Source organism: Phallusia mammillata, chromosome 7 (assembly GCF_965637545.1).
Source record: "Phallusia mammillata chromosome 7, kaPhaMamm4.hap1.1, whole genome shotgun sequence".
In the NCBI taxonomy this organism is placed as follows: Eukaryota; Metazoa; Chordata; class Ascidiacea; order Phlebobranchia; family Ascidiidae; genus Phallusia; species Phallusia mammillata.
This window is the reverse complement of record NC_137258.1, coordinates 4,829,798-4,856,045: the sequence shown is the minus strand read 5'-3', so window position 1 is coordinate 4,856,045 and position 26,248 is coordinate 4,829,798. Positions and strand designations below refer to the sequence as shown.

Sequence of the window (26,248 nt, the reverse complement as noted above, 5' to 3'; positions counted from 1 at the left end):
AAATGATTTGCAAGAGTTCAGTTATTCAGAGAGTTGGACCAGAACTGTTTGAGTATTAGTACGCAATAAACTCGAACCGTAAACCAGAATTCAGTGCACAAAAATTGTTGATTTCAGAGAAAAGTATTGACATAGCAGTTATAGGGTGTGTCAAAAATGACGGATTTGAAGATGTCGCGCAGGGTAGAGCTACTAACACTGAGCATTGGCTTTGGGCCGATCTGGGAATTTCTGGTAGGTGGCGCAACGGAGCATAGGCGTTTATGGTGCTGGTACAGCAATTTGGGTTTATAGTAAGAATAATTGCTGAGTCAGCACCATAAACGCCTATGCTCCGTTGCGCCACCTACCAGAAATTCCCAGATCGGCCCAAAGCCAATGCTCAGTGTTAGTAGCTCTACCGTCGCGCAGTACACCGGCAAAAGGTCGTGTAGATAATGGGTAGAAATAAATTAAACAAAAAAACATTTAAACCAGTTTAAAAACTGCAAACAGGCTCGGATCGACTAATTTGCATGAACCCTGATATATACATGTTTTTGAACTTGAACTGAATCCGAAAATACATATTTTTGAAAACCTAAACCAAACCCAATGCCACTAAAACAATAAATATTAACCTATACCGGACCGAGATGACAAACGGTTTGACTCCTTGCCATAATTGTTAAAACAGGATTATTTTCAATTCAATCAGTAGTTAAAAACCGCAAAAGCATGCCACATGCCTTGTTGAGGCGTGCGCGCGTTTCACCGCAGCTGACATGAAAAAAAAAACGCTTTACTGTAAAGCTAATGATTTTGTTCAGTGAGCAGAATTCTAAATGAGCGACGCAAGGATATCCTGGAAAAGAAAGTCCCGGCGAACAGCAAAACATATTGGGTAAAGTGAGAAGCTTGAGTTTGAAACCAATGTCAACAAACAGTAGTTTCGTTGACAAATAGTTTTTGTTCAACGTTTGTGATAAAAGTGTGATATGGATTTCTAAAACTTAAGCGGCTAATAATCTGAAAAATCTTTACAAATGCTACAAGCGAATCTTAAATAGTTTAATTTAGTGTTTGATAGTTTAAGTGGAAATACTTATACTAAGGAAATGGAAACAGTTGTATTACTAATCTTCTGCACTGTTGATAGTGAGTTGAATCTATTTTGCAAAGATGAACTATTCGTAACAGCTCAATTAATACAAAAAAATCATCAACACGGAAATAGCTGCGAAAGTTGCAACAACAGTACTATATGACTGAATTTTTTTCGTATTATTTTTTCTAACGCGTTTTATCTTTGCAGAGGTTTCTGTTGCTCATAATTTAAACATTTGAAATCACAGTTGAAAAATGGTTCGTGCTACCTCTAATAAGCACAGCAGGAATCACAAAAGCCAATCAGGCGTGGAGAAAAACAAGAATTGCAATGTTTTTGGTTTCCAAAACACCAAGGACACCGCTCTGGTCATTTTCACAATGATTGGTAAGTGTTTACATTTTGTTAACAGTAGAATAATACAAATTAAAACCATTGAAGAGAATTTAATCATGTGACGAAGCCATTGTTAAGTTTGAAAATATACACTTTTAGTTTTGATAAACACAATTATAAAATGAGCCATCTTATACAATTAATTTTGTGTTGGACTCTTTTAGCAAACTTTCATTGAAACATTTATTTATTTATGTTTAAATGCGCTATAATATAAAAATAGAGGCAACAAAACACAGTTTTTAATAAGCTCAGAAAATACTGTTGCTTGAAGATATCTTAACTCCGCATTCTTGTATGGTTGCCAATCTTTGATTCGCATGAGATGCCTTTAGCTGGACAACTAAAATTAATGGTATAGCCCTCAGGCGTCAGATTTTGTTTCTGCTAGCAACTCTTTCTTCTCGTCTTTTCTTCTTACGCAACGCTAGTTTCTCTTACTTAATGCATGTTTCTTTATGTTCCTATGAAATTGCGTAATTGGTCGACTCCAGTATATATAGGCAGTGGTAGGATTCAGTCGGTTCGCACCGGTTCTACAGAACCGTTTCACGAAATTTTATGAGATCAGCGAACCGGTTAGCATGACAAAAAATTTGAATTCCACCACTGGAAACTTGAATCCCAACCACTGGTGTTATGAAATCAGCGAACTGGCTGACAAAAAAATTGTATCCCACCGCTGTATATAGGTATAGGATTTTTCTTGTCCTGTAGAGAGGAAGTTGCATATGATATGATTGCGTGTTCAGTTGCGTTTTTAGTTTACGTTTACCTTACGTCTTAATACCTCTCAGTTGTATATTCGTTAACAGATGTGCGTACTTTTACATAATAATAATCGTGTCTTACTAACCCAAACAAGAGTGTATTTTTGTCAGACTTTTAAGCAATGTCAGGTTAGGGAACACATAAAATAGGACTCACGTACGATCTAAGTTCAATTGCCATCTCAATTAACTTTTTGGTAAACTTGGTGCGTAACAGGGCGGTATATGAGCATTTGCCAAAACGCTTGAATAATAAAGCATCTGACATTTGACGTCTATTTGTGGCTTTATATTTGCCATTAAATCTTAATATGTTTGAACAATTACCAAAAAATGGTGCTAAATGCTTTTGCATCTATATTTTATATTTGCATCTAAATTTTAGGAGTGTTCGTTGGCATCACTTTGGGCTTTGGTTTACGCCAAGCGAACGTGTCCGCCGACGTAAAGACGGTCGTAGCTTTTCCGGGAGAAATCCTGCTGCGAATGCTAAGAATGCTTGTGATACCTCTAATAACGACCAGCATAATAACAGGTTTGTGTACAATTTATTGCATGTTTTTCATTTTCTATTGATCATTTACTGTCATGCAAATTTAACGAGTATACAATTTCCCTTCGTTAGTACATTTAATATCATATTCGCATTGGACTTACCCAATTCGTGACTTTGCGATGGACTACAGCAGACTACAAGAAATCTATCTCGAGGGGATGTAACAAAAATTTGAACCTTTTATAACAACACTGCGTTTTGTAATTACGTGTAGTTAGATATGTAAAGTTTTGTAAAAAATACTGACTATGCTAAAACAGGACGCTAATTTATACGAAGCTATTGAGGATATATTAAATTTGTCACATTTCCTTATTGAGAGATCATGCCAGTCCGGGATCCTTTGTTTGTTGTTGCTGCGGACGTATATACTCTTGACTGCTTGCTGTGTACGGTTTTATTCACGCCTTTGTTGCTATACAATATTTTCATTTGAGAGGTGTTACACAACTGAGCAACGGCCAAAATGGGCGAGTTGGTCTACACATCGTCGTATATTACGTTGCTACTACCTTTTGCTCCGTGCTCATTGGAATCGCATTGGTGCTCGCCATAAAACCGGGTTATCAACCTCATCAGGTCGAAGCAACGGACATGTCGAAAGGTGCTGACCTAACGTTTTCATGGTTGGACACTTTCCTTGACGTGATTAGGTATATATGTCTCTTTGCTGCATGTTGTGCGATGGCAAGAATTTTATGGTACTGCAGAGTTGTAAGTCGGGCCGGGTTCGAACCGGGTTCAGGCCGGGTTCGGGCCGGTTCGGGCCGGTTCGGGCCTAATTTTTTTTTAATTTACTAGCTAAGTAGCCAAATTCTGGACTCGACCTAAATTCAAACAGCCCTACAACGCCCTATTCAAGACCAATTGTATCTCGTGTTTGTTGTCTTGTTTTTTTTCCTGGGGCTTCAATGTATATAGGTCAGTCAGTCAAATTTTCGGGCCTAAACGGGCTTCTCAAAAAAGATTCGGATTCGGGCCGGGTTTCGGGCTTGTACTTTCTTTTTACAACTCTGTGATACTGCGACATAAAAACAAGATGCCAATCAAACAATAACTTATATTTTTCTACACAGAAACCTATTTCCGAAAAATCTGGTTGAGGCATGGTTTCGCGTTGTAAGTAATCCCGCGACTTTCTAATTTTTTAACAAGGCGAACAATACGTTGTTTTTTACTTGTCCCGCAGGACCGCACAAAGGTTATGGAAGTCGTCCAGTCCGGTCAAAATTCGTCGGAGAATGCCACAACCCTGGTGGTAAAAACCTTGGAAAGTGCCGATGGTTCAAATGCCTTGGGTAACATTTGTGGATTTTTTCGTCTTGTGTATTGTTGTGTCAGTGATACACACTGAATTACGTAGCTATGGTTATCATCGTTTCACATATTTTGTCACTTCTGTTGCTTTTTTCAGGGCTCATTTCATTTTGTATAATGTTGGGAATAACTTTGAGCAAGAACAGTGGAAACAGTTTACTGATTCCATTTTTCGAGGAACTTTATTCCGTCTTTATGGACATCATGATAAAAATTATGTGGTAAGCGTTATTGTTCACCTAACGTTAGCCTGCAGTTTGCAAATAATATTTCATCATTTTTTTAGGTACGCCCCAATCGGAATATGTAGCCTAATTGCGGGAAGTCTCGTCCAAGTGGAGAACATTTTATTTACATTTCGAGCTTTGTGTTTGTATATGGTCAGCACAGATTACCAAAACACGATAAACTAACACTTACTAATGACCCTCTACACTCTACAGACTACTATGTGTGTTGGTTTATTCATTCACTCCATGGTGGTTTTGCCTTTGCTATACTTTGCTGTAACGAGGAAGAACCCATACAAAGTGTATGCCGCAAGTCTTCACGCGCTTATAGCTGTTTTTGGTACAACGTCAAGGTAAACAACATCATATTACCTCATTTTCTTCAAACTTGGTTTGTGTAGTAGACAAAGGCTCAGTAAATTTACCTACCTAGCCGATCAATTCCAATAGTCAAACATAAAAGTATATTTAGGGGCTTTGTGAGCAGTGTAAAACGCATTTGCTCATTCAACGGATAAAAACTTTAGTGTATTGTTTAGTTTTTCATTTCAAAACTCTTTACTTTTAGCAATTATTTTATGTTTTGCTTTTTAGTGCCGCAACGTTGCCGCTTACTATTCGATGTGCAGAGGAAAAACTCGGCATTGACAAACGCTTTACACGAGTGATGTTACCACTGGGTGCCACGATTAACATGGATGGTACAGCCATGTTTCAAGGCGTAGCTACAATAACTATAGCTCAAATGAGCGGAATTTCACTGTCATTTGGGAAAGTCATTACAGTTTGGTAATCGAGACTTTTTTAATTTTCGTAGACTTGTGTGTACAGATGACAACCCATAGTCAAGTTTGTTTAATCTGTTCAGCTAAGCTATGTTACACAGATGTCAAAAATTTCCTGAAACAAGGCTTACAAAGCTTAACAAATTCTGTATTCTTACTTGCTTTGAAAAAAACCTTTCAGTGCAGCATTTCTCACTCAATTCTAATTAGGCCTTGCAGGCAAACTAAAATTTGTCAGTGATATTCTAAAGCAGGGATGGACAGCCTTTTGAAAGCCACATCCCCACGTATGGTAATAACATTTTGATGTGTGTAATGTCCGAGATGAATCAGAAGGCGGACGAAACTGTTAGTATAGGTTGTCGTTTTAGGACTATATTATAACTTACATCACAACGAACCAAAAACAAGCGATGTAATTCAAATTACATCATAGCAAAACAAATAACTTACTTGAATATGAAATCGAAAATCACTTGGCGTGCTATGAAAAATCTCTTAGGGGTAGCCGACCTCTAATCTAAAGTTATATTGCACTCGATAATGTAGAAAATAAGTAACGTGTAGCCTACTGGATATCATTGTTTTGCTTAAAAGGTAAACAGGAATAGAAGAGAACATACTATAAAAACTAACAGACTAGAGTAGCTTCATTACCCCTTGGCAAACCATAAACATTAAAACTTATAGCTGTAGTAACAAGATATTTTGCTTTCTCAGGATAACAGGTACATTAGCTGGCATTGGAGCAGCCGCTGTTCCGGGTAGTGGTATGGTTGTGGTTTTGTTCGTGCTTCAATCGGTTGGTATACCAATAGAAGCTTTGGGAATTTTGTACACCGTCGACTGGATTGTGTAAGTTTAAAGCACTATTTACTTAGTAATTCTGTTGGTACGTCTGTGCGTAGCACTTGACTGGATTTGCAAAGGCACACCGAAACGAAAATAACGGACGTAACAGAGTACAAATTTCAATCAAAGTTCGATGTTAAAAAGGTCGGACTGGTAATGCAACAGCGATTATCGAAACGTTTTTACTGTAACGTATTCACTGCATGCAGAATCTTAATGGCAGTTTTGTCTTGCCAACAAAATGGTCAAATTTTCATATAGTCAGGTACCAATTAACGTCGGTCAACTTTGTTTAGTGAGAGAGTGCGTACTCCGGTGAACATTATGGGTGATCAGATTGGAGTTTGCATTGTTTCACATATCAATCAGGGCAGCGACGATAAACAAGGAAGCTCAGAAGAAACAGTGCCTCTTGAGGACATTGTTACATGATCTTTAAAAATGTATTTGCTGCTGTATACTCGAAATAGTTAATTAGATTCAGATAGCGAATTTCCTATTTCGTCTGATAGTAAACAAACGAAAACTTTTTGTTCATCGTATTGCTGCATTTTTGTCTGGGAGTAATCAATGAAAGATACACTTTGGTAAAAACAATTGTAAAGCGGTCTTTTTTCGCAACGGAAACTGAAAGCAATCTTAAAAACATGCATGCAATAAATCGACATAAGCAAACGATAAAGGCTCAAAAGTGCTGACGCTTCGAGAAAAATGTGTGAAAAAATGTAACTCAACATACCCGTCATGTGTTGTTTCACATCACCGACGATGCACACACAGTCATTTAGCCGTAGCAACTGAACTAGATTTAGTGCCCAAAGGCCTGTTTACACCGGACGCAGCGAAACGTAGCAAAGGGTCAATGGGCATGTTTCACCATATTGATACCATGGTTAAGACAAGTGTGACATGTTAAAGTGGTATGGCATTGCTAAATTTAGCGCATGTACGTAGGCTTAAGAAAGTTCCAGCAAATATGTATTTACAGTGTCATGAAATTTAAATGTTCTGTTAATTTTCCGATTATTTGATAGAGTTAGTTATAAATATTTTAACTGATGGAGACGGCACATGGACAAACCACGAGCGAAGAAAGAAAAACTACAGAAGATAAGGAGAAAATTTTCAGATGTTTTGGATTTCAAACTAGTAATGACAATGCCTTAGTCATTATTACTATGATTGGTAAGTTGATAACGACAAATTGCCTGAAAACATTTTTGCAATAAGTATGTTCGCCTTTGGGGTAGTCCTAAAGTTTATAAACATGATCGGGCATTCCTGGTCAAGATTGTGGTTGAGGTTTCAGTTGTTCAAAGTTTCAACTCAGCCAAATTTGCATCGTAGTGTAGCGTTTCTTTGCATTATAAATTTAGGGCCTTGTTTGAGCTTGTACATTTTTTAAAGATTTAAATTTTGTCCCGCATTAGGCCCTCGTGTTCCCTACACGTGCAAAAATGGAGCCTGGTTACGTTTGCAATTAAGTTAACGTTATCTTTGAGTAAAATTTGTAGCGAAGATTTAATAATGCAGGTGTTGTTATGGGAGTTGCACTGGGTTTCGGGTTACGACAGGCGAACTTGTCAGCAGATGTTAAAACGGTCGTAGCTTTTCCGGGCGAACTTTTGCTACGGATTCTAAAAATGCTGGTCATTCCTCTTATAACTACAAGCATAGTGACAGGTTCGTAAAAATTTTGAGATTTTTTCAACTGGTGCAAAAAAATACATTTGTTGTGGGCTATTGTTTTCTTTTAAGGCGATGCCATTTTTCCTGGGATGTTTTTTTTTTAGCTATCAAGCTATACATAACCCACAATGATTCGATTTAGTGTTATGTTTTCTGTAGACCCATTATTGGTTTTGTTTGTTTGTTTACAGGTGTTGTAAAACTAAGCAGCGCCAAAGAAGGACGCGTTGGTCTACACATTGTCTTTTATTACGTTGTTACCACATTTTGTTCGGTCCTGATTGGGATCGGAATGGTTCTTGCTATAAAACCCGGTCACCAACATCAGGTTACACGCTCAGATGAGTTGAATAATGAAAATCCGACATTTTCAACTTTGGATACATTTCTTGATGTAATAAGGTAAATATTAAAAGAAAAACTTAAAGGCAGATATAGACTACAAAGCTACTTTTAATTTTTCACCTTTTAATATATCTTTGTTATCCCAGCAAATAATATCAAAACAAAAATATGAAAGCAAGTGTAGCCGCGTTACACTTTTCCACTTAACTCCAACACATACTGTGTTAGACAATACACGAGAATTTTCACATGCTTTAACTCCGGTCTAGCGAGATTTAGACATGATTCATACGTTAACACCAGGAAAAGCATTTTAACCTCCATTTTTACCACGAAAGTAAATTACACGAATAGGTTTATTCACACACATCGTTCATGTTTTAATCACCTGAAATCAAACACTCAAGTCGCTTTCGGACTTAAGGTAGATTGATTAAAGTTTTAAACCTTTCATTCGACGTAACGTTAAAATTAATGCTAATGGGAATACCTAGTTAGTACAAACAACATCTTGTTCACCCAATAGCCGTGATAATTACAATTTATTGAACTCTTAAAACACCAAATTGTCGTTTTGTAACCGTTAATCTTATCTTGCTTAGAAACTTGTTTCCAAAGAATTTGGTTGAAGCCTGGTTTCGTGTGGTGAGTATATTGTAGTGTTAGTGTCGCATTTTAACCAGCTTGACAGGAAAGAAATTGTTTTCGCAGGAACATACGAAAATAACGGAAGTGAGCGAGACTTCGGAAAATAATTCTTCAGCAAATTTAACAGTTACACGAGTGAAATCTATAGAGAAGGTTGATGGATCAAACTCTCTCGGTTAGAATTTGTTGTGTTTTAGTCACGAAAAGATAAAAAAGTAAATATCATCCAGCAAATGTAGCCATGATTAAACTAGCAGACGGTAAATCTTGACTCGATCATTTGCGCAGGCAGGTGCAAGAATGTTTGCATGGTCCACTCTAAAAATCCAAAAAAATGTAAAAACGCACTGATAATAGCAACTATAGAGGAATACCGCCCCGCCAACTGCATTTTTTTATTCTCAGAACATCAAAACAAATATTTTTAAAGGTCTGATTATGTTTTGCTTGATGATTGGAGCGACCCTGGGTAAAATGGAAAACAAACGGGATAGTTTATTGACGCGATTTTTTGATGAACTTTATTCGGTGTTCATGGACATCATGATGAAAGTTATGTGGTAATTTTATACGTTAGAAATGTGCCTCATTGTTGCAACAGAAAAAACAAGGTGTACAAAACCAATAATACTTAAAACAAAGCTAACAATTTAACAAAAAACCATAACGTTGCACATAGATTCGTATTTCTATTTATGCAGGTATTCACCAATTGGCATTTGCAGTTTAATTGCGGGAAGCCTTTTGCGGGTTGAAAGCATTTTGTACACTTTCAAGACTCTTGGTTTGTATATGGTACGGTACACACAAACGTCTTCTACGAATGCATTACGTTACAACAGCCAAGTTATTTTTCGCAAGCCTTTTGACATTGCTTTAGGTAACAATGTTCACTGGTTTATTTCTTCACTCGATGATAGTGCTGCCCATGATCTTCTTTATTATCACAAGAAGAAATCCATTTAAAGTTTATTCTGCCAGCTTCCATGCTCTTCTCGCAATTTTTGGAACCAACTCAAGGTAAACAAATCACCTTTGTAAGTATTGTGTTGTGGTCAGGCATATTGTTTTTGACAATTTTCATTTAGTCAAGTCCGTATAACACCGAGCATTACATTGGTTCGTGCAATTTTACTTCATCAGTGTAGCGACGTTGCCGGTTACTATTCGATGTGCCGAAGAAAATCTCGGAATTTGCAAACGCTTTACACGAGTGATGTTACCACTGGGCGCCACGATTAACATGGATGGCACAGCCATGTTTCAAGGCGTAGCAACAATAACTATCGCTCAAATGAACGGAATTTCATTGTCATTTGGGGAAGTTATAACTGTTTGGTACGTTTATAAACGAAAATGATGGCAATTATTTAATTACCATAAGTGTCTATTGCAACTTGGACATAAATGCAGCAATCTATAAAGCGAATTTTACACTGCGATTTTAACACCTTCACCAACATTGAAGTCTATGTATCTCGGTCAGCATGTGCAACTTTTACAGCCATACGTTTCTTATATTTCCTGTAGGCTAACCGGTACGCTGGCTGGCATCGGTGCTGCCTCGGTACCTGGCAGTGGCCTCGTCGTTGTTCTGTTTGTACTGCAGTCCGTCGGTATACCAAGTGAAGCTTTGGGTATCTTGTATACTGTCGACTGGCTTGTGTGAGTGACTTTATCAAGTGTAACACAAAATTACGTACATAAAGGAACCGTTGTTTGATAATTCAGAATAGCTTAGTTCTACCTTAAGACTTTAATGATGTTGTAGTTATATTGGGCCAAATAATTATAACTTTACACTGTTGTACTTTTTAATTGCAACACTGATAAACGTTTGCCGAGTTGGTTTCTTGATTAGGTTGGGTCACGGAAAAACTATGACAATAAAGGCCCTTTTTGTCGAATTGCATTCATATTTTACTACTTTAAGTGAAAGAATGCGCGGTCCAGTAAACATTATGGGCGATCAGATTGGAGTCTGCATTGTATCCCATATCAACCGACAACGTGATGAAATAGGAGACCACACAACTGAAGCTGTGCCTCTTGGAAACAATATTGTATAATTGTGTGTCGCTCTACCAAGCAAATTGATATTTTTGACTTACACATGTTAGTATGCGCTCGATCACTTTAGTATGTTTGCAAAATCGTAGCATAGAATATATGTTTAGTATTCTATGATCGTAGGAAATAAATTTGCAAAATATGCATGAATCTGTGTTAGTCTAAAGTAAACATTAGTGGCTGGCGGCAAACTTTGACAGATAATTTTTTTAATGTCGTTGTCGTAAACAAAAAGTAATATAGTATGATAACATGTGTTAGTTTGTTTTACGCGGTGCACTCTATTGACATTTTAATTTATTTACAGTTGCATTTTAAAAAGTCTGCAACCAATCGTGTTGTTAGGGAGAGTTAGATTTATATTGTGTTGTAAAAGTTTCGTGATACTTATTTCAATGGCGCAAATGTCGTTGTTTTGTCGCTTGAGTTGATTCCCCCTTGGCCATATTTATTTGCTGTATTTTATTAAAAGCATTGCCCAAAATTAGTTTGTAGCAAATTGAATAAATTTGTGAAACCTACTGCGTATATGTCTAAGTATGCATTGTTTACTTGTGCACACCTTGTTAGCTTTTACTTACTTTTTGATACAAAATATATTTAAATTAAACTTGCTATATAAAACATTGGATAAAACTTTTTTTTATGTTTATTTCTATACAGGCTTGTCTCACAATAAAACTAACAATATAGTAATGTTAAAATCCTTAAAAAAAGGTTATTTGTACAAATGTTGTGGTACAATACAATATTGGCAGCAGAATTGTAAAAATTGTTAGATAATGAAGAAATTGGCCGGGAACTTGGCCGAATGGCCTGGCGCGCCTGACCCGTATACAAAACCTGATCTGGATTCGTCCCCGGGAGTATCCTGGGTTCGAACCCCGTGTACCACAAAGGGCATATTTCAGTTCTCGGACTGCCGCCTGATTGTCGAAAAATACAAAAAAAATGAAGACATTGTGCAGTTAACCTGGTGGATAAGTCATCCAATCACTTTGCACTTTGTTTCAACATAGTGGCTTGGTAAATTAGTTGTTCTACTCTAATTACACTTTGAGATTGAAATGGTTTTAAAAGTGTTATTTGTAATGTCACAAATAAACATTTCACCATTTGCCTAATTAGACCATTTGTTTATACACTTCTTCCCAAGAACGATGACTTGATCTGAATGACGTTTGTAATTTTAGCTTAAGTATTTGCTTTACATGGTAAAACATTCCATAAACAATTTGTAATTGGCCAAATTCTTCACTGTTAAAAACAATCGCCAAATATTTTTGTTATCTGCCCTTGGTCCTAATGTTAAACTTTTTTTTACTTTTACTCATTGTTTTTCAGACAGCTTGCTTGACAAGTGCACATTACAATATAATTTTGTTACAGATACAGAAAACTGTGTTTTGCAAACATGTTTTATTTTAACAATGCAAGTGTTTTATACAAAAGTATGAGATCACTCACGTCAACACAAAAATGATGGAGATTAGGTAAAATACATTTCAATTTCTGTCCATGTATGTTCATGATATGCAAGCAACTATATAAAATGAGTCCATTTCTTTGAAGAAAATGTTAAACTATAAATATTAAGAAATATTGCATTGTCATGATTAAACTATTTTTTTATATTTTGCTTCCTATAAAGTTAATGGCAGATGGTTAGAAACAAAGACCAATTTAGTCTTGTTTGTTGTATGATTTTTGTGGTATGTCATGGATGTTATACATTCCAATCTAATACTCAAGATAATGGAGTTGTTTTATCACTGTTGTATCAACAAAGCAGTTCATAATAAAAAATATCTTAAAAGCAAAGAAAAAAATGTTTAAAACATTTTTGGTTGATGCAAAAGAAAGATGGCAAACAATGCTTCAATAGCACACTAATGAACACTTAGTCCTACACTCACACAAGTTATTTCAGTGTTCTTATATGTACAAGATAAGTGGATTGATGTACAGAACACAACATAACTGAGGTCATTGGGTTCACAACACAGTATTACTGTCACACAATAGAATCACGTTTATTATCATCCATACTCAAACCACTGTCAGTTAGTGGGGCTTCTTGTGGGGCTTTCAGATGTCCAGAGTCATCGCTGCTCTGGCTTTTAAGTGATTCACGTTTTTCCTCAGCCTTAATCTGCTTCAAGATGTCTTGGTTTAGGTGTTGTACAATGCCTGCACCAATACAGTCACCAAATACATTGACAGCTGTACGGATTCTGTCGCTGTAAACAATAAAATCAAAAAAATGTATAATTATGTATGGAGTAATGCTAGGCTTGCAATACAGAATTTATGTATTGAAGGTTTGGTTGAATGTTAAAGCGCAATGTAATTTGGTGCAAAACTAAACCACATTAATTTATTTCCATTGTAATTGCCTCGTTCATAATAGAAGCAGCATATAGCTTTGTATTGATTATGAACGTTTTTTCTATATTATGTGTTACTTTATACTTACAGGAACCAGTCAATGGACCACAGCAGTCCAACAGCTTCAGTAGGAACACCAATTGCTGTGAGCACAAGAAGCAATGTAACAAGTCCAGCACTTGGGATTGCAGCGGCTCCGATGCTAGCCATTGTGGCTGTTATGCTGTAACAAACAATGGAAAAAAATTAAAAAGGTGATAATTTGTCCAGCAAAAACTCACATAACTTTTTTGCAAGTTTGAAAATTCTGTTTTACACAAATGTTTATTTTCCTTTGCATGTTAAATAAAACTGTCAACCCTAGATGTCTCCAACCTGCATGTTGTGTCACACCTTTAAACAGTTTGCATTTTTAAGAATAAGTCCCTTTTCATACTAAATATATGGGATTGTTTTAGTTTTTAGTACCATGGATAGACGACAATTTCAGTAAAAGCTTTCATTAAAATGCAAAAACAAGATGGAAACCTATGCTTTACCCCTTTTTTGCTTACCTAATTGTGAGTATCTGACCAAAGGACAAGGTGTACCCGTACATCTGTGCAACTGTAATGGCAGCTACGCCTTCCAACAAGGCTGTGCCATCCATGTTCATTGTTGCACCAAGCGGCAGTACAAACCGCGTAATTCTTTCATCAATGTTCAGATTTCGTTCAAGGCATCTGATCGTTACAGGAAGAGTCCCAGCACTAAAAACGAAATAAGTTTTTGTTCAAGTTTTAATTAGGACAGTTGTGGATATTGGGACTAGTGACAGCATGAGTTTTGAAAAATGTATCTAGTTAAATATTAAAATAGGACTGGTATGTTTGTTCGTTTTGACAGTTCTATTTTGTAACTACAAATTAGGTATATTTGGTTTGGGCCAGTTTTTGCACAGAAACTATCTTCTTTGCCGGTATTTACTATTTTTTGTCCCAATTTTCGTACTACAGTTAATTTTTATAATCGCAACGTTCAAATACTGCATCAGGTTTGTCAGGAAGTATCACAGTTAAAAATACCCGGTTTAAAGTCCGATTTTGAAACGCTACGTTGCAGTAATAAAATGCAATTCCATATTTTTTATAAAATATTTCCTAATGTACCATCGCTATTCTTGGCAAATCGTCTCTATTGGTTGTTAAATCACTTTAATGTGCAGACCTGGCTTGTACTAATATACTTGTTACGGAATGTCGTAACGCCACCATTGCTTTTGTGCAGGATACAACATGTTTTATTGCAAGGGGTGTGCAGCCTGTTATCTTTAAACTAACAGTTACGTGACTTCAAGAGAGGAGCATAATATGTGTGGCGTGCGAAAATGTTTCTTTTTTAGTGACCGATCAGTTTTTTCTGGTCGTAACAGCGTAACAATTTGTTAATATGTTAGCATTGTACTTGTTAGATGAACATACTGCGTTCGTATTAAGTTGGTATTATGTAAACCTCCTATGTCAAATGCAACACACAGCCGTATCGCATTACACTTGCTTTTTTCACAGTCAAATCATATTGTTTTAGCCTACCTTGATCCAGTCCCGAGCGCGGTCAAAAAAGCTTGAGCGATTCCCATGAAGAATCGGAATGGATTTTTGCGTGTCATCAACCAGTAAATGAGTGGAAGCACCACAACACAATGAATCACTAAACCGCTTATCACAGTGACCTATGAATATTTGCAAAGATAAGGTAAATCTGTGTTTTTTATGGTTTGCCAATTATTTAAAATTTGCATAGAACTTGCTGAGACATACTTAAATTTTTGATTATTTTTTAATGTACACAGTATAAAGTAGATATTTTTAGCCGTTTTCGCAAAATTATCAGTGAACCTTGCATCAGTACATGCAGGTTTTCTGCCAGTTTTGTGTTTAAGTTAATATTAAGGTGTTTGAAATCGTACTTACCACATATAATCCCAATGTTTCGACGAGGATTTGAAAACTTTTCATTTTAAGGAGATTGCCAGCTGTTAAACTGCAAATGCCGATCGGGGAGTACCTGTTACGATTTCAAATTAGAAAGATTTAGATTTTTTAACAAAAGTTATGAACCAAATAAATATTGCGTACTGTTTTCTTACCAAATAATGAACATAATCATGCGCATGAAAATGTGGTTAAGTGAATTGAAGAAATCTTTGACGATTTTGGCTTCTTCTCCGATTCGAGCTATTACAACTCCAAACAGGACACAAAATGAAATAAGACCTGTAAAGTAGAATATTCTCAAAATTGTGGTTTGTGTTTTAAAAAACTTTGTTTTACATGTTTGCATTTAAAAAAGATACAGATGATGCCGTGTTTCAGACGTATTCCCATGTTTGCATTTAAACAAGGCAAACAACACGTAGAATAGGTAATCCGACATTTAATATGTTTTATATTGCCATACTCTTGGTAATTGTTTTTTGCAAATACATTTAAGTACCCGAATTAATTTTACACAATGATTACGCAAAAACGAAATATGGCCTCAAAACGGTCTTAAATTACGTAAACTTTATGTCTTCCAAAATCTCGGAGTATTCGTTCCCGTCGTTGTAGCACGGCTATAGGTCGGTCTAGTATGTAGATGGGTCCCATCATATATATTCTGTGGGCACATTGATAATCCAAAATAGATAATTATTTTTGATTTATATTTGATCAGTGAAATAGATGACTTTTGTTTTCCTATACAATTGTACTTGCGTTGCGACAAGTGGCCTAAATTTGCGATACAAAAGTCTTTGCAACGCTTTGGTCTTTTGAAGACTTTACAAGCTAGGCTATGCTTACCAAGAACATTGGTGCTGCCAACCTTTTCAAGTTCTCGTTTGTATCCGACTGGTACATTATATGTTACGTTTCCCGTCAAATTCACGACCGCGTTTTCATCAATTTTTTTGAAGATCGGCGTTAGCTTTGTTCGATCCTGAAATCGAAAACACAACGGATTAAACACGTTATTTTTAGATTTTTTTAAAAACTGATCGCCTAGGTATTGATTCAATTTTATCGTTTTTAGGATGATTTAGCATCATCCTTCATTGTTTTGATAGATTTATTTCTGTCAAGTTTGTTTTATACGCATACGAAACTGTTTTAGCAATAACTTTTACTTTTAACCGTACAAGAACCACATACGAGAAAGAGACACAAAATAAACTGGATTTCGAAACCATTCAAAATGCAAACGCAGTCTGCCACTGGAGGTCACTAACAAGTTTCTTCCAAAGAAATAGATTTCTGCTTAAGTGAGCTAAACCTCCTGGGAGCGTGTGCAATGTTGAGTCCGGTTAGAGCGGACCTGAGCAAAAACAAGGTTGCACAAAAACACCACAGCACCACACATAAGCGTTAAAATCTGCGATGAAACTTCCAATTGTTAACACTTCGTTATTGTACCTTAACTTATCGTAAACAGAGGAATACAAAATCCGTGAATACAAGTAAATTTGCCTGGAAAATGAGGAATACACTGCTGTCTTGTCAACTTACATACATCCAAATAACGTGGATAACAAAACAACAGTATTATTATGGACACACCGAATATGCATAAACGCCAAAACCGCTTTATAGCATGCAACAAGTAAAACACAAAAAAGTGAAAATTGCAACTTACCAATTGAAAGCAGGCAGCAATGATGTTGCTTGGAAAAATGTTTCTGTAAAAAACAAAACAAAATGTTCATGAGAATTTAAGTTTACTGAATCTCAACAATATGGAGATCCTTAAACTCACATTCGTTTAATACGGCAAGTAATACGATTGTTTGAGCAAAGTTTGCTTTTTAAAGTCGCAAAGTTATAACGTTTTCGTTCCTAACCAATAGCTAGGTGTTCGTGGTCAGTTATGCTTGTTACAATTTCGTATCTTTGAAATGTTTATCGTGGTCGTCGTTAACGCAAAAAGCCTTATCAGTCCCTGATCAACTTGTTAGACTCTCATTTATTTTCAAGTCCTTACCTTATCAAATCGAGAAAAGTGTCCATGGTCGATATAACACGATCTTCGTTTTCCGCCTGGACATCGTCTTTGTTAAATCCGCCGCGGCCTGGTTGAATAATGCTGACCAGTGTAATGCCCAGGACGACTGCCAGTGTTGTGGTTGCCAAGTAGTACGCAACTGCGTGGCCACCTATTTTTCCGCTTTTTCCTGTTTCCAAGTTTGCTAGCCCTACAACGATAAAAAGAGTTTTTTTTTTAGACCTGGTGAACAAGTTTTTTGGTTCGCAGTAAAAACTTTGTTCACAATCAAAAAGCTTTGACGTTTTATATGCCTGTCCATTAGCTAACTGATATCGTGGAATGCTGTATTCAGGGTTTAATAAGATTAGTTTTTTTACATCGACTTGTTAGAGTGAAACATTTGTCTGCAGTTTTTTTGACATTAGCAAAAGTTTTATTACTGTTATGGTGACACCTCTAAAATGCCAAATGCACCCTATTTTGGAAACCGTACGTTTGTTGTTGACTGAATGGGCAAAACAATTTAGAACAGATGTCAAGATAATATTTTTCTCATATTGTATTGTTTACATAGCGAATCTACATGACAAAACACGCCTTAAAACTTCAAGATGTAATCTTTTTGGGTTTGTCAGTATCGTTATGTGTGGCACCGTTGGCATCAGGCACACGATTTCCGTCCGCCTGGCGCGTATTGAAATTTAAAACCTTTCTTAGAAGGCAATCGCCGCTCCCCGTGCGCTACAGAAGCGATAAGAAGGAATCTAAACCGCGATAGCGGCTATTCCAATTACAGTCCACCCATAATGTTTCACGATGATACGTTGAGCTACCGCTAAATTATAGTTGGTGGTGGGAGTGAAGTTTTGGATGTTGGGTATTCATGTGTGGGTAATTAGCCATCCGTTTATGACACGCTTTCGTTTAAAATCTAACTAAAAGCACTGAACAAATTTTAATATTGCGGGAATTATGTCCCTCCCAAACGTTCGGATTTCACCAGCATTATGCCTTAGTCACATCAAGTATTTCTTGAAAAAGTTTTGAAAGCAAACGATTAGTAGCAACGTTACCTGTGACAATGCTTGTGATTATAACTGGAATAATCAGCATCTTTAGCATACGCATTAGCAGTTCTCCTGGAAACATTACGATCATAATGACTTCGGGTGATGGGTCGCTTGTTCGAATTGAAAAGCCGAGAATCAAACCCAGAACAACGCCTATAACATACAAAGCAAATGGGTTAACCGACTGGGGTTTTCGATTTGCACAGTGTTTCTTAACTTTTTTTTTATATCCCGGACAATTTTTGTGTCGAGATAACCGCTAGCGGACTGGATAGAAATGGAAAATAACGAGAAAGTATAAAGTTATTTTTTTTTGTTTTTCGTGATTTGTTTGCGAACTCATTGTAACTTTTCACAGACTTATTTGCGTCCACGGACTTGGCAAAATATAACACTAATATTGTCGAATTCATTAGGTCCGATACATCACTTTATTGTTTAAATCGCGATTTTTCCCTTGCAACTTCGATGTTTCTTGTTGACGGTGCTGATTTTTGTGTAATTGTTTTGTAACAAACTGCTATAAGCCTGCTAATGAGTGCTTGAATACCCCCAAAAGCATGTTTGCATTTTATATTAGAAATTTTAACAAGGTAAAACAGTTCTTTTTCATCACAAATTCTATTTGCTGACATAACCAAAAAATATCCCGTTTTTAAACCTATTCCCTTATGACACTCAATGTACGTTATGATGGCTACTTTCACAAGTCAGAACTTACCTGCGATTGTTAGTAAAATGAGCAGAGTTTCGCTTTTCACTTTCACTGGTCCACATGATATCTTCTCATCGTGTCCAGTGTGGTGCTTTACTTCCCTTGTACTTTCAGAACAAGTTTCGCCGTTGGAAATTGCCAACAGATTTTCGGTCACCGGTTGTTCAGGGTCGCTCGGTGCCATTTTATGTGAAAGTGCAAAATTTCGTTCAAAGCAAGATTTGTAGCAAAAATAAATTATATATCTGCGGCATAAAAAAACAACTGAACGTGTTTGTTTAAGATAAGGTTCATTGGGTAAGTAAAACTTTCGTCAATATACGTGCCACATATGCATACGGGCAGAAGAAGCAAATTTGCTGTCATAAACCATACCATGTCTAAGTAGCCGACTGTTGTTTTTCAACTTTCAAGCTGCCTTACATCAGGTCATATACAAGCAGTTTTTGCTTATTCCATTAAACTGCCGTAAAAGCTTTTTTGTTGTACTTAATTATATTCCAAATTTTACAATCCACCTTCATTTTACAACGAATTTAACGAACCATCGCGGTTGAGTTTCCTTTTTGGATCACAAAACCTATCTGAACCCGAGTTATCAACACGAATTTTACAAACATCTTTTTACACTTGCTGCCAACAGAATCTCGCCTTAATTCAGGCCAAACCCCGTAGGACTTTGCGATACGCAACGTCATCAGCTCATCATACAAATCGATAATAGATGGCAAACAAAATTCGTGACATGTCAGCGAAAATAATTGGCTGAAATTTGGAAAAAATGAGCTTTGAGAGATTCGCGATTGCAAATCCAATCAATGACGTTATGTGTATCGATTCAGTTTCTGTTTCGATCAATAAATTAAAGCATGTTTGTTTGTTTTGATTTGCCCTACGCAATACTGACGTAATATATGCTCCTAGCAGTTCCTTTTTTGACTTCAGTATACGTTGACAAGTCATATATTCGTATAAGTCCCCTTTGGTATCCTATTATATAACCTATATTATTAACTAAAACAAAACAATATTTTGCTTAAAACCTGTTTTCATCACCTTTGGTATTGAGATATAAACGATCTAAATTTTTTGGGTTATTTTTTTGTTTCATTGTGGAAAGGTCGCTATGATTGAATACTGGTACAGTAAGCCGTACTTATAGGTCGTGGCACTAAGTTTTACATATTAAACGGACTTGCTGACTCTCGAAGGATTTCGCTACTTCACCCTTGCGCATATGAAAGTGTGATGACGTTACAATCAACAGATGCCATTATGACGTAATACTGTAGGACATAGATGTTGTATTCGAACCAGCTCTTTAACATCTTGTCTCGATCTCTCGGGCATTTCTAGCGACTTTTTTTCTGTTGATAAACACTGTTTTAGGCGTAAATCTACTGACAACATACACAAATCCTCACACTGATACGGCGCAGTGATACTTTTTTCTTGATGCTTCTCTTCGATATTGGTGCAGACCTTCGCGCACCTAGCATTTTTTTCATAAAACTATTTTGGTTTGCTAACTAATAGCTGCTTCAGCAAGTGCATTTAGCTACACTTATGAGGTTAAAATTAAGAAAGTTTCAAGAGATTATCTTCAATGCTTAAAATGTTTTTTTGCTGTTGTAACTTTACAAACCAATGTTGGAAACGCACGTTTTGCCTTCCTGCTTCAAAACCGCTGATATATCTATTTGCAAAGTACGACGTTATTGACTTTAGGACGGTGAACTTAAAGCAAAAAACGTAGATGATTCGGCATTTTTTTTGGCCAGTCGTTCTCAACAACAACGTTATATACCTGCCAGATAGGAGAAATGCCTTCCACCTTTTTTAGAATGACGTCACAATTTAAGGAATTTACCCCGTGACTTGACAAAACGGTTTTGGCGAAAATTCTCTATTGGTTCTACCAGGGGCAGTTCGCACTTGAATAACACACCTGAGAATTTTTCGGTTCGACAAACACAGTGGAATCAATCGCCTTGAATTGTTTGGCGGTGACGCAAACAGCCTTGGGTCGGGGAATTGCATTGGGCCGTAGTATAGTACGTGATGTTTGTGTATGGTAAGACTCGAACGTTTGTATTGTGACGATTTTTTGTTCGAAGACAGAGAAACTGAATTGTAAAACGGTAACCCTGATGACATTCATGCATTTCTGGTTATAGGTGCGTCAACTAGTAAACGTGTCTAATCGCAGCATGATAAAATACCTACTTCCCACTTCAAGGGACTTCCTAAATAAATTATCATTCAATCGTCAACTGAATCATTGGTACTTTCTAAGTACGGAAATCCTTTAAACCATGCAAACCCTATTCAGGATTGATATTGGACAAGGTCAATCATATTGACAAATGCTTAGAGAATAAAATACACAGAGGGTAAGACAACTTGTTTAGTAAAAAACATGTGGTACAAATTAAACAGTGTAATTCTGTGATATGAATGAGACCACCAAGAGTGCCCATCCGTTTTCTAGTACTTGATTGGCAGACTAGGCACGGTTGCATGTTTTTGCGGAAGAAAAACACCACATATAGTGTGTCCAATTTTCCACACAGGAAATAGTTGAAGTCTGGTAAACAGCTTGCGACGCTGCTCGAATTCCCTTAAAAGCGACACAAACGCGCATTTTTTGGAAACGACTAAAACGAGAAACAGACGCCAAGCTGTTCGTTTGGTGCTCACAACACACGTTACAGCAACAACACATTCCACAATCGCATAGTCCAAAGCTATACAAAGCAAGGCGACTGGTTACGCAAGTGTTGTATTATACGTATAGTCTTATTGGCGACACGTATAACTGTTCACTGGTCGCAAAAGCGTAGTGGTTTGGGCGTTTCCTGTGCTGACGTTTTAGAGTAGACGTTCTTTCCATTGATGCAGAACCTTAACTAAACCATGTCACGTAGCAAACATTTCAGGCATTTTTGTGTAAAACGAGTCGCAAAAAATTCCGATTTTCCAACAACAACGTACAGCCCTGGAAAGTCAACAAGTTTGAACTAGTGGTCTCGTATGAATAGGGTTTGATACTTCAGTATTACGCACGCGGTTAGCTATTTAGATCTTCAGGAAAGTTTGCTTTTTCAGTTTGTAGATAAAAATCCTTGCATGTTTACGATGATCAGTGAGTTATACCGTTTCTTTAAACTAAAGCTACCAACTTATTTCATGTTCTCAAACAAACCATATTCTTACACTTTCACATCATGATTACGTAAACTATCACAACAAAACACGAGGAAACTGATTCAAATAATTTTAGCACTGCACCACAAATACCACTAATTAGCACTAACCAAACACACGCTTCCATACAAAAAACGACTGTTCTGTGAACTGCTTGAGACTGCCGCTACATTCACAAAGCGGTTCCTACTACAGTCATCCATTCATAAAAAGCACGTGGCAATTCGAACGCCTTTTTCTTGTGATGGTTCGCGCACCAACGATCAGACAGAAGCGATTTCGCTTAGCATCTGTTTAAAGGTTTTTTGCGTTTTTTAGTGCGTCACGTGAGACAACAAAACATCTGACAACACCTTTGGTAACAACAATAACATTTTGACCCTTTAGCAATAGATACCGACACCTTTGTCCCATTTACACACTTTTGTGACTGGTTTCGAAGCGATCTTTGTGAAATGTGCACCTTGGTCGAATATTTTTTTCCTGAAATTTAGGTTCGGCGATACTGTATTACAAGTCGTGTAGGACAAAAAAATAATTACATAGGGTAGAAAATTCAAGGGTTCGACGAAAGCTTTGAATGTGACGTTGTAGGGATTTGCTTCGTCTGTTAAGGACCATTATCTACTGTTAGACCTCCGTTTGTCCATGCTGTTTTTAAAATTGTCTGCCATCGTCGTTAAAGGTGCCTGAAGGAGAAAAAAAATATGGATGTGAAACGATTCCCGCGCGCTGATTGGTGGAACTCGCACAAAATTAAACAATGACGCATTTTGCGTCATTTTCCAAACACAAAACTCACGTCTCGAAAATTCCTAAAAACTTGCGAACAACAGAGTCGTAAAACTGATCAGATTCAATTTAAGTTGTTGAGCCGATTTCTAATAACTTGAAGCATGACTAAGATGTTTAAAAGTGAGGAAATTAAATTATCTTAATTCCGATGTCTCATTGTAAAATTGCTATTACTGCGGTGTTTCGGGTAAAGTGTTTGTTTTGTGTCTGTTGTCTGAGTCGTTTTAACCGCATATCAGTTTTAAAACCGGATATCTTTTTTATGCCTGTTGCACAAACGTAGCAACATTTTAATATAACACGAACTCTTATAAATATTCTAAAATCATTTTCTTTTGAAAACTATTTCCCAGTATACAGTGAAGATTTTGAACTATACGTGACATCTTAACATTTACACCACCAAAAACTGTTATTTTATCCAAAGCTAACTATAGTTTATAAGATTACAACTGGGCTACATACCAACAATTTGTTACAAGTGAAGTTGTCAAACGATCACAGAATACAGCAAAATGCCACATGTTCGACAACACCGCACTCAAGTACCTTTAAAAACTTATCACTCTTGACCACTGAAATACCGTTAAGTGTTAACAATGTGTGGAGTGGAAAAGCACACGTACACTGCCATTCGAGGGTGTTTTAAATTTTTCGTTCAATCATATGTATATGAGGCATGGGTATATGTAAAAAAACGCACATTTATGTTACGTTTGATTATGGATGAAGTGGTACAGGTGCATTTAAGAAAATCTAAATATTCAAACATTCTGCATAAATTCACCATCGGTTTAAAACCATATCCTGTAGTGGTTCATTTTGTAAACATGCACTTTTTGTTCTTGGAAATATAAGAGGGAACTTCTGTCCCTTTAACTACGCCATTGGAATGTGAAGCGGTTTTCAAAGTGGTTAATTGGTTATGGCTGTCGTTCAGTTTGTTATAACTGCCTTTAGTTCACTTTAGGTTGTTGGTGATTGCTGTGAAGTGTCATTTTGTATTTAAATGGCTTCTTCATTTTTGTTTACATTTGTACATATGTCCTATGTTAACTAAGTATCGGATTGTGTTTTGTTCACGAGCATTTAAGCGCAACAAACAGATTAACACATTATGGTAACACGCAAGTCTTTACGAAAGAAGACGCGTTTTTTGAACGCAAAACTGTTCGCGTCAAGTAATTTGTGCATTATACTGTTGCAAGCATCAAACTTCCAACACAAAACTAATTAACAACAACTACACAAGTTCATTGCAAATCATACTTACAAGTTCCTGAAAATGCAAATCTAGACCGTATGTCCGATTACGGTCAAATATTTCAATAACAAACAGATACAAAGCCTATTAAAATGACACGATTGCAGCTTGGCTGTGTGTAACATATCTATCCACAAGTCTTTCGATAGCTTTTTGTGCTTTGATTTGCAGCAAACAAAAGTTATATTTAGCTGAACCATTCGTTGCCCCCTACAGCTTACATGATCTATTGTTTAGGGCCCGTTGTCCAAGGTTGTTTAAAAACTGAAAACAAAGACAGTAACCAGACTTTTCTTTGTTTGCCCTGAACTTTACCCAGTGTGGCCTAGGTTGGCGCTTTTGTCGCCCAATTAGGCTCTTTTAGACATATAGTTGCTCGTTGTTATTATAAGATGCGGTTTGCGCTTTATTCAACATGCATGTGTTATACTAAGCAGTAAATTTACAGTCGAATTGAAGTAGTTTTTGGTTTGTTTTTGGTTTTCTCTTTAGTTGCGCTTTTGGAGCTAGTTTTGACGACCAGTGTTGCGCTTATTGATAAGTTGAACTGACAACACTACTTTGACCCCCACCCTATTGACAATGTTCGGCCTTCATCAAAAAAGGCCTTGTCATTGTCTGTATTATAGATTGAAAGAACTTTCAACCTGTGTCGTTTAATTGTTTCATTAAACCTGAGCATAATTGTAGCAGATAGCCTACTGCCTTGGCGACGTTTTCCACTATTTATGTCGACATAAAGCCGTAGTTAAACATTGTACAACTGTACTTAACCAATATTGGCCGTCTGGAATTTTATGCATACTTAAATAAACGCCTGGTGTTACTGCTTAAAACAGGTCGAATAAGTGTAGAAGCAATTTAATGCATTACATTAGGGACAGGCACTATAGCCAGTGAAAAAAATCGACATATTAATTTTATATTAAAACCACATTAGCAATAATGAAAGGCTACCACCTTTAAAAGGGCACCGGCCCTGAAACGTTTTACAGTAATAACAGGGATTGATTTTTAGATTGCGGCTCATTTGCGGTATTATTTTCTTGCATCACGCTAATCCTAACAAGGCGACAAACCGAGCTGCTATTCTGTCGCTAAGAGATATTGTTCGTTTTGAGCAATATCGATTCTCGTGACGTAGTTACGTAAATGGCATTACGAACCCTTTAAATTTGAATTAAGCGTCATATCAGTGGTGATAAAAAAGTTGCCGAAACAGCCTAAAGTGTGAGATCTAATCTCCACTTTTCTGTCACTTAAACTTCAGCGACAGTTGGGGCTCAAAAATGTTAAAAATAAACTGTTTGCTCAACGTTTTAGACAATTATTGGCCGCGCATAACAATTGACGGACTTCATGAACATGTGAAATATTGAAAACAGAATGAAATTATAAACTATTTTTGTATAAATTGATATCGTTAGTTGCATAGTCGCGTATTTATTACAATCGTCTATAATAGGCTCCGGTGTAGAAAAACGCCGAGAAAGCAATAGTAGTACGTTTGTGTATTTATACAAAAAATCCTTGTGTTTTTAGTTGTAAGTTGATTAAACCTTTGCAAAAAAGATGGCTTCGTTGACCATCAGTACATCGGCGTGAACCCAAGTTGCGTAATCTCGTATAGATGATTATAACGCGTGCGCGCAGACGTTATCACATAGCAAATCGCATAGAGACAGCTGGTTGATATTTAAGTAAAGGTTGAAGAAGGGTGTAGCCTAACTGCGAATTATGGTTTCATTCTTGTTTTCGCTTCATATCTTTTGTACGGTTTTCCACTTGTGAATGTTTTAGTGCTTCTTTTTTCCAGGTTTCTGTAAACAAGCGTAGTCTTATTGCTCAACCAGCAATTAAATACAAATCATAAAAACCTTAATCAACTTTGTCTATGTGTTTACGTTACAGTTAACTCTCACACCTGTGCAAATAGTCTACAACAAACCTACACTGTTGTGCAAAATGTCCAACTTAAACATCGTCTACGACTTTTCTATCGTACTTATCAGGGTAAACGCCACTCACTCGCTAAAAGATAAACTTTTCATGCTTTAAAGGT

The 26,248-nt window shown here is 36.7% G+C and overlaps 3 protein-coding genes across 4 annotated transcripts; 2 read left to right on the top strand and 1 right to left on the bottom strand.

Moving 5' to 3' along the window:
- Positions 1–1,231: 1,231 nt before the first annotated feature.
- Positions 1,232–6,524, top strand: LOC145237680 (excitatory amino acid transporter 2-like). The gene is made up of 11 exons (XM_080100630.1): positions 1,232–1,474; positions 2,639–2,788; positions 3,249–3,462; positions 3,886–3,928; positions 3,999–4,107; positions 4,224–4,347; positions 4,413–4,506; positions 4,570–4,709; positions 4,951–5,145; positions 5,862–5,996; positions 6,290–6,524. The coding sequence occupies exons 1-11, from the start codon at positions 1,342–1,344 to the stop codon at positions 6,423–6,425; spliced, it is 1,473 nt and encodes a 490-aa protein (XP_079956756.1). The 5' UTR covers positions 1,232–1,341; the 3' UTR covers positions 6,426–6,524.
- A 65-nt stretch (positions 6,525–6,589) lies between these two features.
- Positions 6,590–12,130, top strand: LOC145237679 (excitatory amino acid transporter 2-like). Its single transcript, XM_080100629.1, has 11 exons — positions 6,590–7,178; positions 7,527–7,676; positions 7,874–8,084; positions 8,630–8,672; positions 8,739–8,850; positions 9,106–9,235; positions 9,377–9,470; positions 9,556–9,695; positions 9,819–10,013; positions 10,206–10,340; positions 10,609–12,130. The coding sequence occupies exons 1-11, from the start codon at positions 7,052–7,054 to the stop codon at positions 10,742–10,744; spliced, it is 1,473 nt and encodes a 490-aa protein (XP_079956755.1). The 5' UTR covers positions 6,590–7,051; the 3' UTR covers positions 10,745–12,130.
- A 17-nt stretch (positions 12,131–12,147) lies between these two features.
- Positions 12,148–19,192, bottom strand: LOC145237678 (excitatory amino acid transporter-like). Of its 2 annotated transcripts, XM_080100627.1 has the most exons (11): positions 18,927–19,192; positions 18,209–18,358; positions 17,133–17,343; positions 16,788–16,830; positions 15,959–16,094; positions 15,262–15,388; positions 15,086–15,179; positions 14,705–14,844; positions 13,688–13,882; positions 13,222–13,356; positions 12,148–12,985 (listed from the first exon to the last, which is right to left on the bottom strand). In XM_080100627.1, the coding sequence occupies exons 1-11, from the start codon at positions 19,102–19,104 to the stop codon at positions 12,760–12,762; spliced, it is 1,635 nt and encodes a 544-aa protein (XP_079956753.1). In that variant the 5' UTR covers positions 19,105–19,192; the 3' UTR covers positions 12,148–12,759. The 2 variants fall into 2 exon arrangements, with proteins under 2 accessions (XP_079956753.1, XP_079956754.1); XM_080100628.1 differs by lacking the exon at positions 18,209–18,358.
- Between the last annotated feature and the right edge of the window lie 7,056 nt (positions 19,193–26,248).